Raw genomic sequence first — 13905 nt, forward strand, 5'->3', positions numbered from 1 at the left:
GGACCCAGTGCAGGAGCCATACCACACAGTGATGCAGCTGGTTAGGATGCTCTCAATGGTGCCTCTGTAGAAGGTTGTAGGGGTTGAGGCTCTTGCTCTCCTCAGTTTGCGGAGGAAGTAGAGTTGCTGTTGAACTTTACTGACCAGTGATGCAGTATTTTTTGACCAGGAGAGATCTTCTGAGATGTGTGCACCCAGGTAAGGCAAGGCAAGTTTATTTATATAGCACAATTCAACAGCAAGGTGATTCAAAGTGCTTTACAGAGACATTAAAAAACAGAAACAAATAAAAAGCATGATTAAAAAAAAAAAGAGTACGTTTTAAATTTTAAGCTTAAAAGTAAAACAGTGTGGATTTGGTGCTTTATTCAAATGCAGAACAGGTGAGTCTTCAACCTGCATTTAAATAAACTGAGTATTTCAGCTGATCTGAGGCTTTCTGGGAGTTTGTTCCAGATATAAGGAGCATAAAAGCTGAATGCAGCTTCTCCGTGTCTGGTTCGGACTCTGGGAACTGATAAAAGACCAGATCCAGATGACCTGAGGGATCTGGAAGGTTCATACTGGGTCAGGAGGTCACTGATGTATTTTGGTCCTAAACCATTCAGAGCTTTATAGACCAGCATCAGAACTTTAAAGTCTATCCTCTGACGGACAGGCAGCCAGTGTAAAGACCTCAGAGCTGGACTGATGTGGTCCACTTTTTTGGTCTTAGTGAGGACTCGAGCAGCAGAGTTCTGAATGAGCTGTAGTTGTCTGACTGATTTTTTAGGTAGACCTGTAAAGATGCTGTTACAGTAATCAAGCCTACTAAAGATGAATGCATGGACTAGTTTTTCCAGGTCCTGTTGAGACATCAGATCTTTTACCCTTGAAATATTCTTGAGGTGATAGTAAGATGATTTTGTTATTGTCCTAATGTGTTTTTCTAAGTTTACGTCTGCATCCATCACTACACCCAAATTTCTCGCTGGTTGGTGGTTTTTAGGTGTATAGATTGAAGTTTTCTAGTGACCTGTAATCGTTTTTCTTTGGCGCCAAAGACTATTACTTCCTTTTATTTATTTGGTTTTTTTGTTTAGCTGGAGACGATTGTGGCACAACCAGTCATTAATTTCCTCAGTGCATTTACCAAGAGCCTGTACAGGGCCTTGGTCTCCTGGTGACATTGTGATTTATATTTGTGTGTCATCTGCATAGCTGTGATAGTTTATTTTGTTGTTCTTTATAATCTGTGCCAGTGGGAGCATGTAAATGTTAAACAGAAGGGGTCCCAAGATGGAACCTTGGGGAACTCCACATGTGATACTTGTCTGCTCAGATGTGAAGTTACCTATTGATACAAAGTATTTCCTGTTTTCTAAGTATGTTTTGAACCAGTTTAGTACAGTTCCTGAAAGACCTGTCCAGTTCTCCAGTCGTTTGAGTAATATGTTGTGGTCAACTGTATCAAATGCTGCACTGAGATCCAGTAAAACTAAGACTGACATTTTTCCACTGTCTGTATTCAGACATATGTCATTAAACACTTTGGTCAGAGCAGTTTCAGTGCTGTGATTCTGTCTAAAACCTGACTGGAAGGCATCGTAGCAATTATTCTGTTTTAAGAAGTAATTGAGCTGTTGAGAAACTGCTTTTTCAATTATCTTACTTAGAAATGGGAGGTTTGAGATCGGCCTGTTAGCTGTCAAGATTGTCCTTTTTCAGTATAGGTTTAATTACAGCAGGTTTTAGTGGTTCTGGAAACACACCTGACATTAAAGAAAGGTTGACGATTTGTAACAGGTCTGACTCCAAAGTCTTTGAGACTTTTTGAAAAAACTTGTTGGCAGGACATCTAAACAGCAAGAGGAGGACTTCAGGAACGTGGTGCTGCTTATCCTCTCCACAGCAGCACCATTGATGGTTAGTGGGGTGTGCAGGGTGTGAGTTCTCCTGAAGTCTATGAGGATCTCCTTAGTCTTCTCCACATTCAGGGACAGGTTGTTGTTGCTGCCAGATGGTTAACTTCACTCCTGTAGCAGGTCTCATCGTTGTTGCTGATGTGACTTACCACAGTTGTGTCATCTGCAAACCTGATGAAAAGGTTGGAGCTGTGTGATGGTGTGCAGTCATGGGTCAGGAGAGTGAAGAGCAGGGGGCTAAACACACATCCTTCGGGAGCCCCTGTATTCAGTGTTCTTGTGCTGGAGGTGTCTTTCTGTCAGGAAATCCAGCAGCCAGTTACACAGCGAGGTACTGATCCCCAGCAGATCCAGTTTGTGAATGAGTTGCTGGGAAATGATGGTGTTGAATGCTGAACTGAAGTCTATGAACAGCATTCTAAGGTATGAGTCTCTAGTGTCCAGATGTGTGAGGGCTGAGTGAAGGGCAGTTGAAATTGCATCATCGGTTGAGTGATTTGACAGGTATGCGAAATGGTTGGGGGGAAGAGATGTCTTTATTTGAAGCATGACTAACCTTTCAAAGCACTTCATAATGATGGAGGTGAGTGCGACCGGATGGCCGTCATTAAAGCAGGAGGGAGATAACTTCTTTGCTACAGGAGTGATGGTGGAGACTTTGAGGAACGTGGGAACGACAGCCTGACTCAGTGACGTATTAAAGATGTCTGTGAAGATATCTGTGAGTTCCGCAGCACAGTCCCTCAGTGCTCGTCCCGGGATGTTGTCAGGTACTGGGGCTTTGTGTGTATTGATCCTGGCAAGGAACACACTTTCATGGGAAAGTGTCACCACTCGATCGTTAGGGGGGGTGGCGTCTTCTGTCCACAGTCTGCTTGTAGCCAAGTGGGCTTGTAACCTTTGATGGTCTATATCCCTTGCCACAGCCTCCGAGTGTCTCTGCTGTCACTGAAGCTTTGAGAAATCCTCCTGGAGTACTGCCATTTTGCCTCTATGATGCCACGTGACAGTTTTGCCCTTGCTGTTCTTAGGCTCACCTCATCCCCAGCTCTGAAGGCTGCATGCATGTGACTGCATATTTATATAATTATTAGCTAGGGTTAGGTCTGCAACAATCTGCAACAAGAGTGGGGCACAATCAAAACTCAAGTTCTTTAACAGTGATTAGTGAAAAAGCATTCAGCCAAAATATATAGACAGGAAACATCTGATCTAAGTCTCATCTTTTAAAAATAATTATTAATCATCGCCTCACGTAAGTGTGAAGTACAACCAAGGTTTCCTGTCTGTACTTTGCGGGAGGTCTGACAAGAGGCTTTTAAATTAGATTTTCATCATGTTTTAAACTGTTATATAAATAGTCTTCTGTACTTTGTTCGTAGGACTGCGCTAAAATAGCAACCTAACTGCGTTAAGATGCTCTGATTATCTATCACACACTTTTTTGTCTTCTTCTCTTTTTTTATTTAGCCCCTGACATGATACGTGTATTTACACGTAAACTAGTTTAGATTTTACTACCACTAAAATCTAAACCAGGGTAAACTCAGCAGCCGACTGTCTGTAACGGGCTGAGAGTCACGTTAACCATAATATAACAAGCAGGAATAAACTGATGGACCTCTCCGTGTCTCCACCATTAAACATGTCTCTGGTTGCAGCAAGTCATGAAACGTTTCCCTGTTTCTCTACTATATAATATAACATAAAATATTCAGATAACCAGAGATTGGTTTGCTGGATGTTCTCAGATGTGTGTTATGTCATTTGGATAACTTTCCTACAAGATGAACATAGTGGGAAAATGAGCATTCACTTGCAATTTTTAAAATATAATATATATATTTTTAAAAAAATCTTAGTTTAACATGTACATAGCTTTTGGAACATTTTTTTTATCGTTATTATTTTTCATTTACTTTTTTCTGTTGGTGTTACAGTAAGTTCACCTTTCAACTACTAATGTTTTGATGTGCAGTGAAAATCGGATATTGTGAGGCCCTCTGCATGAAATAGGTTTAGCCTACACAGATAACAGTGTGGTGCTACTGAGTTGATGGGAAGGACTCATATTGTTAAAGCTGAGCAACAAAGGCCACAGAAGCCCTTTAACACAAAATATACTTAAATGTATAAGTTACATTTTGCACTGAATGTTCTGACTGTATTCTGTGACCATGTAGATAAATTGTGTTTCTAAATGATTTTATGATTGTTATTTACCTTTGTAAAAAGCCATGCAGACTGCTGTTGTACTCTGTATTATTGTTTGGCCCCTTTACAAAGGCTAATTAAAACCTCACAAACACAACTGGTTCACCTATGAATGGATTTATTTCACATTTCCAAAATAAGTTTTAAACATTTGACCCACAGGCCAACTGCTTGCTTTTTAAAGTGGACAGTTTCAGAGAAGGAGGGCAACAATTTCTGCTTCTCATTGTTTTGAAACCAGGAAGAATGATCTTGCAAGTCATAAGATCACATCATGAGTGAATCTCATCATCAGCTTAACATCCTTCTTACTGACAAACACATTATCCAAAATGAAACAGGAAGAACTCAAATATATTAATTTTCTTTATAAAGTATCATTTATTAAATGTCAAAGTTTTCAGCAATAGTACTTTTATTAAAATAGTTTTTTGTTGTAATTCAACAGTTTGATCCCACTTAAATTCACACTGGGTTGTATGTGACCCATGAAGTAAAAGTCAAAGTGAACTTTATTGTCATCTCAGCCATGTAAATGTATGCAAAGAGACAAATTATAAAGCTCCAGGTTTACACATAGTGCAAATGGTAGGATACTGTACTCTGACATAGAGAATAAGTTCACACAGACAAAGATACAAAATATCAATACAAACTTAAACTGTATGGTTAGTCTGCAGTAAACTCCAACACAGAAAGTATGGAATGATGCTTGTATTGATCAGCCATGTCCTGAGTTTATATACCGTACTCTGCAAGACACAAATGAAGTGGACAGTTGTAACTTATATGAGCTACACAGTTACAAATTTGCAGTACGTGAAAGTCATAGTCTGGATATAAAATACAATGTCTGAAACTTGAATAGATATGAAATGATATGAACATTACAGATGCAGTTTACATTCTAACCAGACAGCCCTGCACAGAAGCAGGAGCTGCCACAGCTTTGCCATCTGTATGGCAATGAGAAGATATGAAATGACATGGATAAAAAAAACGAAAGTTAAACATTCTTACACATCTCACACTGCAGCCCTAAACCTTTTCAGGCATTACTTACTGAAAATACATGTGAGACTATTAATATACAAAAAATGCTCAAGTCAAGGAATGTCTTTAAACAAGAAATAACTCTGTCGTCTTACCCTGACAGCCAGCTCAGATCAGTACCTGCCATCGTCTGAAGTATGCTCTAGTACTGATGTAGAAGTGGAGACTTCCTTGGGCTCTTTTCACAGATTGTATTTTTAACTGCTCTAACACCCACAGAAACAATGTGCACTAGTTAATTTCCCCTCACACATAAAACACATAGAGCCACTGTAATTTGTGATAACCTGTTGATGCATTACAGAAACTGAATAAACAGTTACCAATATAAACTTGCAATAAAAAGTATGTAAGTCCATTAGTTTTATTTTTATGTGAAAACGATCTCGCTCAGGGAGGTTGTTTGGATGTCTTTGTTATATACGGTGTAGCTCGGGCAATAGAGCAGGTCATCTACTGATCAGAAGGTTGGTGGTTCAATTCCTGGCTTCCCCTAGTCTTGGTTAAGATACTAACCCCAAATTGCTCTCTGATGCATCCATCTGGAGTGTGAATGTTAGTTAGAAAGCACTAAGAAAATTGTGCAAATGGGTGAATGCACAAGTTGTGTGAAGCACTTTGAGTGCTCAGAAGAGTAGTAAAGCACTATATAAGAACCAGTCCATGTATATTGGAATTCCCTTACTCCTCAACACATAATTCTTATAATGTAAATTTAATTTAAATATTACTATGAAATTTTGTACATTTTTAATAAATGATTACTTCAGATAGTTGTTTCATGTATGCCAGTAGTTTATAGTCCTCTCTTATTAACCTTTATTAGTTCCTTTATTAGTGGCCAAAGGAGACGGAGCCAACAGTGTGGACAGCCATGCAGACGAAGGAGCTCTGCAGGACGACCTCATGCTGGCGGTGCAGGCAATGGGGATCTGGAAGGCAACCAGGAGGCCAGTGACGAAGACAGAGCACAAAAGGTAAAAGACTAAATGAACAACTAATTAGGAACTAGAAAGCAAAGCTCAAGACAAAGAAACCAGGAACTACACAATAACAAAAAATGACGGTCCAAAAGTCCAAAAACACAAAAACAGGCAGCCAAAAACACCTTAGACCATGGCAATTTTTTTAATTACTCAAATGAAACACACGCATTGTCTTTGCTGATGCTTTATTGCTAGATTTTTGAACGACTATGGAAAAGAAGCATAGAGAGTGGCTTACATTGCCCACAAGCATGGCTGAAATATTTTTGCATATAAAAGTCAAAGACAGAATGCCATGAAGTACAAGCACATAGATATTCAGCAGATGGTCAAATCCTTATTCTCTTATTGACTCATCTCTCATCAGTGACATTTAGCATTGAACTCACACATTTACTGACTCCTCATACTTATTCCCAATCTTTCCAAGAAGAACCCCATTTCTGGTGTGGAAAACCTCAGCCAAAGACGGACTCATGGCCGAGGGGATATACTCCTGACACTGGTTCCCACTAAGACTTGGTGCACACTCTACGATGTAGGAAAAGAAGAAGGTCCCATGCTTCAGCATGCAGCTGTCGCTCACCTTCCCTGCTCGCAGATCAAATGAACACTTGCCTAACAGATCACTGTTCCAGTAAGTGTCCTCATCATACACAGCAAATTTAAGTTTGTTTTTCATGTTGATGGTGATGGTTCCAAACTCAAATGTTTCTCTCCATCTAGGGTTGTCATCATTACTTATAATATCAGTGCGCTTTTTCTGATCACCATATGTCACCTCCACTGAACCATCTGTCCGAGTCCACTTGTCACCATACAGACCCTTTGCATAAAGTTTGAACACCTTTAAGGTTGCCAGACCTTTCCCAGCAGGACAGCAGTTTGACTTGATGTTCTGGTTACTGTTGCAGACACAAGCACAAGGATCTCTTGCGTTTGATCGGTGCCCAATCTTACAGGTTTCTGAACATTTCTTCAGCACTGCATTTTTCTTAATGTACTGCTCCACTTGTTGCTTCAGTCCTGCCCTGGCAGGATGATTTAATGGCAGTATGGTGTGTAGGGGTTTTAAGTTGTATTGGACCACATCAGGGACACTTTTAAGAGAAATGAGCCAGTTTTTATAGGCCGAGGGGTCAGATTGGCCTGCAAAGAGGATATCACCTCCATCAATATCTCCACCAATGGCTTCTGTGTGCCGCTCATTAAATGAACTGCTGAAACTTTGATTAGACCCCAACTTGTTTTTCTTTCTCTGACAGTGTTCATACTCTGCTTTAATACGGGCAGAATTTGCAAAAGTAGCTGAAGCTTCAACTGACAAACAGTCACTAACATCAGTATCTGTTAGTCCATTCATTGTAGCCATGCAGGTCTTGACAGCAGTGGTTGCTTTAATTTCACCTCCAAGAGACACTTGTGTGATGTAATGTGTTCCATAAGTGTCAATCAGATTGTGATATAATGGCGCAGTTTTAGAGGAATAAGGGGGAATGGAGTCAACTGCTGGCTTGAATTCCTGACTCAAAGGAGGACTTGTTGCCAGTCTGTAGCTGTGGAACAGAAAAGCATATAAATGCATTAATGTCTGAACCATTTTATTTGAATCACTTTAGATTTTTCTTTCTATTAATTCAAAACAGAATCACAATACTAAGGAAACTGCCTCAAACTGTTGAGAAACAGGTGTGTCAAACATATGACCCACAAGTGAATCTGATCCAGTGTTTTGCACCAGGAAGCATTTTTTTTAAAAAAAAAATCATTATGAAATGATTGCATCTTTACTCAGTCTTAACTAGAGGTACATCATCAGTTTTACATCGTCTTACTGAAAAATGCATTTTAACCATGGCCAGCAATACTGAGGAACAATAATTAAGCTACAGACAGAAACAGGAAAAACTCAGACTTAATGATCTGATTAGTAAAAGTATGATACAATGAATATAAAAATTTTCAGTATATCATTTCTTTACATTTGACAATGTTTTTAATAGTTTTTTATGCGATGGTTTGGCTGCTCCACGCCACATAAAGTGCAATTGGGTTATACATGGCATATACAGTACTGGGAAGGTCACCTTTAAAATGTATTCCACAGAATACATGCCCCAAAGTATATTTTGTAACATATTCCTTTACCTTACTCAATGAGAGTAACATATTCTGAATACTTTGGATTACTTAATATATTATCATGCTTTTTACAACTACATGAATGTACTATTGCTGTGTGATTTATTACTATTACTGCAGGTTACTCGCCATATCAATACCAACTAGATTTTTAAATCTTAATATAAATGAGTAACAGTAGGGGGGACATTAGGTAAGGCTGCACTTTTTGCAGCTCGTATAGAAAACTATTCCGCGCGTATATAAAACAGGTCCACGACTCCGAACCGTAGTAAAGGGACCTCTGACTAATACGTCGGGTTCTGTGTCAGGCTCGTAACCGAAAACTAGCTTTACTTTCTTGTCTGGGTCAACTTTGCTAGCGAGAGACAGAGAGAGGCGTTGAAAGGCTGCTTCAACGGAACTTATTGTTTCGGAGGAAAAGACGAACACAGTGTACAGTCGAGTCTTAATAGCTTACTTACAACTGCGCTCGTCGGGCACTCTTTTTGGCTGCAGTGGTTATTATTATATTTACATGCTTCCATCTCCCGTTTCTGGTTTGTCACAGCTCGTACTTTTTGACTCTCCTTTTTCCTCTCTCCCTCGCGCTCACAGACACATAACGGGAATGGCAGTCCATTCTCCCTGCAGCGCGGACTACACTGCCCATAAGGCTACATTCTTTAGGGCTATGCCTGTAACACTCTGCCTATTGCCTTCATATTAAATACTTTTTTGAATAATGATTTTTAAAAATATGTCTTCACGACATTATGCGGGCTGCAAGTAGGGGTGACATGGGGCGCGGGGTTGAGACACAAGATTTTCAAGATTCAAGATTCTTTATTTGTCACGTGCATGGTTATACAGGTATAACACGCAGGGAAATGTGACGTGATACGCTCCTCGACCGTGCAAAGAAAAAAAGAGAGAGGGACAGACAGAACTTTATATACAGTGAATGAGTATATACAAAGATGACATTATGTGCAGCAAATGGGTGAGTTATGCAAATTATATAAATAGAAATAAAATAAAATAAAACAATGTGGAAATTTACAGCTTGTGTACATTGCGTGGGAAGGGCGTTAAAGTGTCTTGTGCTTTAGCGAGGCCAGAAGGGTCAGGATGATATGAGAATGTGGTGATGAGTCCTGTCTCAGTCACTTAAAGATGATGGGGGGGGGGGGGGGGGGGCCTGATTCAACACACAAGCAATAGAGCCTCTTAATGCGTGTTTTGTTTGGGTTTCCACCAGCGTGGAATTACCAAAAATAGGGAACAGTCTAACACATGAAACAGGAAAAGACCACCGTGTACTCCATTTAATTTAACAAAGTAACTGTATTCTGAATACCACCTTTTAAACGGTAACTGGAACGGAATACAGTTACTCATATTTTGTATTTTAAATATGTAACGGCGGTACATGTATTCCGTTACTCCCCATCACTGGGCATATAATTACGAATTGTTTGACACCACTGCTGTAAAATAAAATAAAATAAAAAGTCTCAGTAAATTTTAAAAAAAGAAGACAAATATCCCCTGACATACTCACCTATAGAATTTACAGTTGATCGAATGGTGTAAGAAGGTGTAGCGGTCTTGTTTTGACTTTTTCATGGCAAAGGTGGAATCTCTTGAGTGAGAACCTCCAAAGCCAACCCCAACTGTTACTGAAGGATCCACCGGGATGTCAAGGCCAATTTTCCAGTTGTTGGATACAGATGATGTCGAGTCATTGACAAGAGTTTCAACAGAATCATAGACCACACTGGAGACCTTCAAACTGCACTTGGGCAGGGTTCTCCAGTCCACCACAGCAACAGGGACCTTCTGCTTCTCTCCATTCATGTAACGGTTACAGTACATCCTACAGCTACCATTTCCAATCTTCCATGTTTCAGTGTCGATCACATAGGCACCTTTTCTCTCCATCGTCACAATGTCAAAGCCTTCACCACCCAAGTTGTAACCAGGGACAAAGTGAGCCTTTTCACACTCCTGTGGTGTACCAATGAAGCTCACACTGGAAGGAAGGCACAGGGGACTCCATGCCCAACACAGGAGTAGGACGTGCCACAGCTTTGCCATCTGAATGGAATCATTTAACAATGAGAGGAGAATAAATGACTTTTTTTATATGTATAAGTTTGAATATTTCATTTTTTCTAATACAGAAAAGTAGTTTTCACACATGAACAGCAGTGAGACCAGAAATGAACCAGAAACGTACAACAAATGCTCAAGTCAAGAAATTTCTTTAAACAAGAAATAATTCTGTCGTCTTACCCTGACAGTTGACAGCCAGCTCAGATCAATAGCTTCTGTCATCTGAAGTATGCTAAAGTACTGATGTAGAAGTGGAGACTTCATTGTGCTCTTTTCACAGATTTTATTTTTAACTGCTCTCACACCCACAGAAACAATGTGCACTAGTTTTGTTTCCCCTCACACCTCAAGCACATGGGGCAACTGTAGCTTGTGATAACCTCTTGATGCATTACAGAAACCTAATAAACAGTAACACATTATTTTTTGAATAATTACATGAAACACACATGTTGTCTTTGCTGATTCTTTATTGCTAGATTTTTGAACTAAGTGCATTACAGTTTTGAGTTCTCACAAGCATGTTTGAGTTCAAAAAATATTTTTGCACACAGAAACACAGAATGCCATGAAATACAAGCACATAGATATTCAGCAGATGGTCAAATCCTTATTCTCTTATTGACTCATCTCTCATCAGTGACATTTAGCATTGAACTCACACATTTACTGACTCCTCATACTTATTCCCAATCTTTCCAAGAAGAACCCCATTTCTGGTGTGGAAAACCTCAGCCAAAGACGGACTCATGGCCGAGGGGATATACTCCTGACACTGGTTCCCACTAAGACTTGGTGCACACTCTACGATGTAGGAAAAGAAGAAGGTCCCATGATTCAGCATGCAGCTGTCGCTCACCTTCCCTGCTCGCAGATCAAATGAACACTCGCCTAACAGATCACTGTTCCAGTAAGTGTCCTCATCATACACAGCAAATTTAAGTTTGTTTTTCATGTTGATGGTGATGGTTCCAAACTCAAATGTTTCTCTCCATCTAGGGTTGTCATCATTACTTATAATATCAGTGCGCTTTTTCTGATCACCATATGTCACCTCCACTGAACCATCTGTCTCAGTCCACTTGTCACCATACAGACCCTTTGCATAAAGTTTGAACACCTTTAAGGTTGCCAGACCTTTCCCAGCAGGACAGCAGTTTGACTTGATGTTCTGGTTACTGTTGCAGACACAAGCACAAGGATCTCTTGCGTTTGATCGGTGCCCAATCTTACAGGTTTCTGAACATTTCTTCAGCACTGCATTTTTCTTAATGTACTGCTCCACTTGTTGCTTCAGTCCCGCCCTGGCAGGATGATTTAATGGCAGTATGGTGTGTAGGGGTTTTAAGTTGTATTGGACCACATCAGGGATACTTTTAAGAGAAATGAGCCAGTTTTTATAGGCCGAGGGGTCAGATTGGCCTGCAAAGAGGATATCACCTCCATCAATATCTCCACCAATGGCTTCTGTGTGCCGCTCATTAAATGAACTGCTGAAACTTTGATTAGACCCCAACTTGTTTTTCTTTCTCTGACAGTGTTCATACTCTGCTTTAATACGGGCAGAATTTGCAAAAGTAGCTGAAGCTTCAACTGACAAACAGTCACTAACATCAGTATCTGTTAGTCCATTCATTGTAGCCATGCAGGTCCTGACAGCAGTGGTTGCTTTAATTTCACCTCCAAGAGACACTTGTGTGATGTAATGTGTTCCATAAGTGTCAATCAGATTGTGATATAATGGCGCAGTTTTAGAGGAATAAGGGGGAATGGAGTCAACTGCCGGCTGGAATTCCTGACTCAAAGGAGGACTTGTTGCCAGTCTGTAGCTGTGGAACAGAAAAGCATATAAATAAGTTAATTCAAATTGATTCCAACTATCAACATCAGAGAGATGTCAAACATTTGACTCACGGGCCAGATCTGGCCCACCAAAAATCTGGTCCACTGGATGGCTTTTCAAAATGGAAAACTGCTAAGGATAAGCTTTAGACTTTTCACATTATTTTGCACCAGGAAGCACTGTCTTGCAAGTGATGAAAATAATACTTTCAACTGAACAGGAAACTCGTCATCCATTTTAAATCCTGCTGACAAACACATTACTCATGACTATCTACACCAATTAATAATGGTTTAGCCATAGAATGAAAAACTGTAACATTATCAGCTGTTTTGTAACATGGTGAATGCTTTTCACTAGGGCTGGTTATCACTTTCGATTTCTATAACTGATTCGATTCCAATTCAATTCGATTTTGACTCAAACATTCATAAATATTTCATTTCTGACCATTTATCAGTACATATCCATATTTTTATATCTATGTATAAAAACAAAGCTGACACTTGTGAGACCACATCAGTGGTGTAATCATCACAGCAGATACCTTTGTGTCAAAGTAAGTGAAGATAAAACAGAAAAATATGAATGAGTTTTTCCTATCCTGACTTTTTATTGCAGATACGCACCTTAAAAATATTCTCCAGTAGATCAGGTAATGTGCAACATATGAACATTATCTGATGCTGCTGAAGTCAAGCAGAGCAAAGTTACAGAGGTTTTATTCGGTTTTGTCATTATTATTGCAAAAGCTTATATTTCTTCGCTATTGAACAGCAGAAATTCGGCTTTCTTGGCTGAAAGCACTGAATAGACGGTAGACTGGTGCATAACAGAGTAATGCAGAAAACAGAGATTTTTAATGGCAAACTGGTCTTGAAGTACAGAGTGAGAGAAAGCCATGCAGGAAGTGTGATTTTTTTTCCTGGTGCAAGCAAAACAGCAAGAGGGAATTTGTTATGTATAAGCCAAAATATATTGTGTGCTATACAAGCTATCACCAGTAGTGGGCACCACGCCCTGTTATGTGCTGTGAAGTCTGGAAGACTTGGCCGTCTACTGTGCATGTACTGACTGCGTGGCCAAGTGTGGATGGAAAACAAACAATAGCATGGTGAAAGGACTTCCGAGCTGTGGATTCGGTGAGCTGCTTTTTCTACAACGAGTCAGAAACGACAGTGTTGGCTGTAGATGCATCATGGCTGGAATGATTGGGCAGATGGATCCCTTTGATGATGCTGGTAAGCAGTGGGCAACATATATTGAACGTTTTGAGCATTGCATCCTGGCTAATGACATTCAGTCTGAGAAACGAGTGCCAGTGCTGCTGTGTGATGGGTCCCAAAACGTATGGTCTGCTGCATAACCTGGTAGCTCCAAACAAGCCTGCAGTATGACAATATTGTGGGAGTTTTGCAAAGGTTCCGGTTCCACAAGAGGAATCAGGGGGAACAGGAAACAGTCGCACAGTATGTGGTGGTGTTGAAAAGACTGTCAGAACATTGTGAGTTTGGTGTGTATCTGGAAGATGCTCTACAGGACAGATTTGTTTGTGGATTAAAGTGTGAAACTGTGGAGAAGCATCTTTTGACAGAAAAGGATCTCACGTTCTGCAAAGCAGTTGACTATGCCATGTTGGCAGAGACAGCAACACGTGAATTCAGCA

At 40.0% G+C, this 13905-nt stretch overlaps 2 protein-coding genes across 2 annotated transcripts; both read right to left on the bottom strand.

Moving 5' to 3' along the window:
* Positions 1-6325: 6325 nt before the first annotated feature.
* LOC309707807 (perforin-1-like) lies at positions 6326-10660 on the bottom strand (the record flags this gene model as incomplete). Its single annotated transcript, XM_082535354.1, has 3 exons — positions 6326-7713; positions 9843-10378; positions 10577-10660. The coding sequence occupies 3 exons, from the start codon at positions 10658-10660 to the stop codon at positions 6543-6545; spliced, it is 1791 nt and encodes a 596-aa protein (XP_082391480.1). The 3' UTR covers positions 6326-6542.
* Positions 10661-10980: 320 nt separating this feature from the next.
* Positions 10981-12137, bottom strand: LOC309708462 (perforin-1-like). Its single transcript, XM_082536540.1, has one exon. It carries the CDS (start codon positions 12039-12041, stop codon positions 11055-11057), a length of 987 nt encoding a protein of 328 aa, XP_082392666.1. The 5' UTR covers positions 12042-12137; the 3' UTR covers positions 10981-11054.
* Between the last annotated feature and the right edge of the window lie 1768 nt (positions 12138-13905).

This window comes from Aulonocara stuartgranti, assembly GCF_965226115.1.
Source record: "Aulonocara stuartgranti genome assembly, chromosome: 6".
NCBI lineage: Eukaryota > Metazoa > Chordata > Actinopteri > Cichliformes > Cichlidae > Aulonocara > Aulonocara stuartgranti.

What these genes read in the sequence shown, in the direction of transcription:
- LOC309708462 (XM_082536540.1), bottom strand. Translation starts at nt 12,041, where the DNA reads ATGGCTACAATGAATGGACTAACAGATACTGATGTTAGTGACTGTTTG.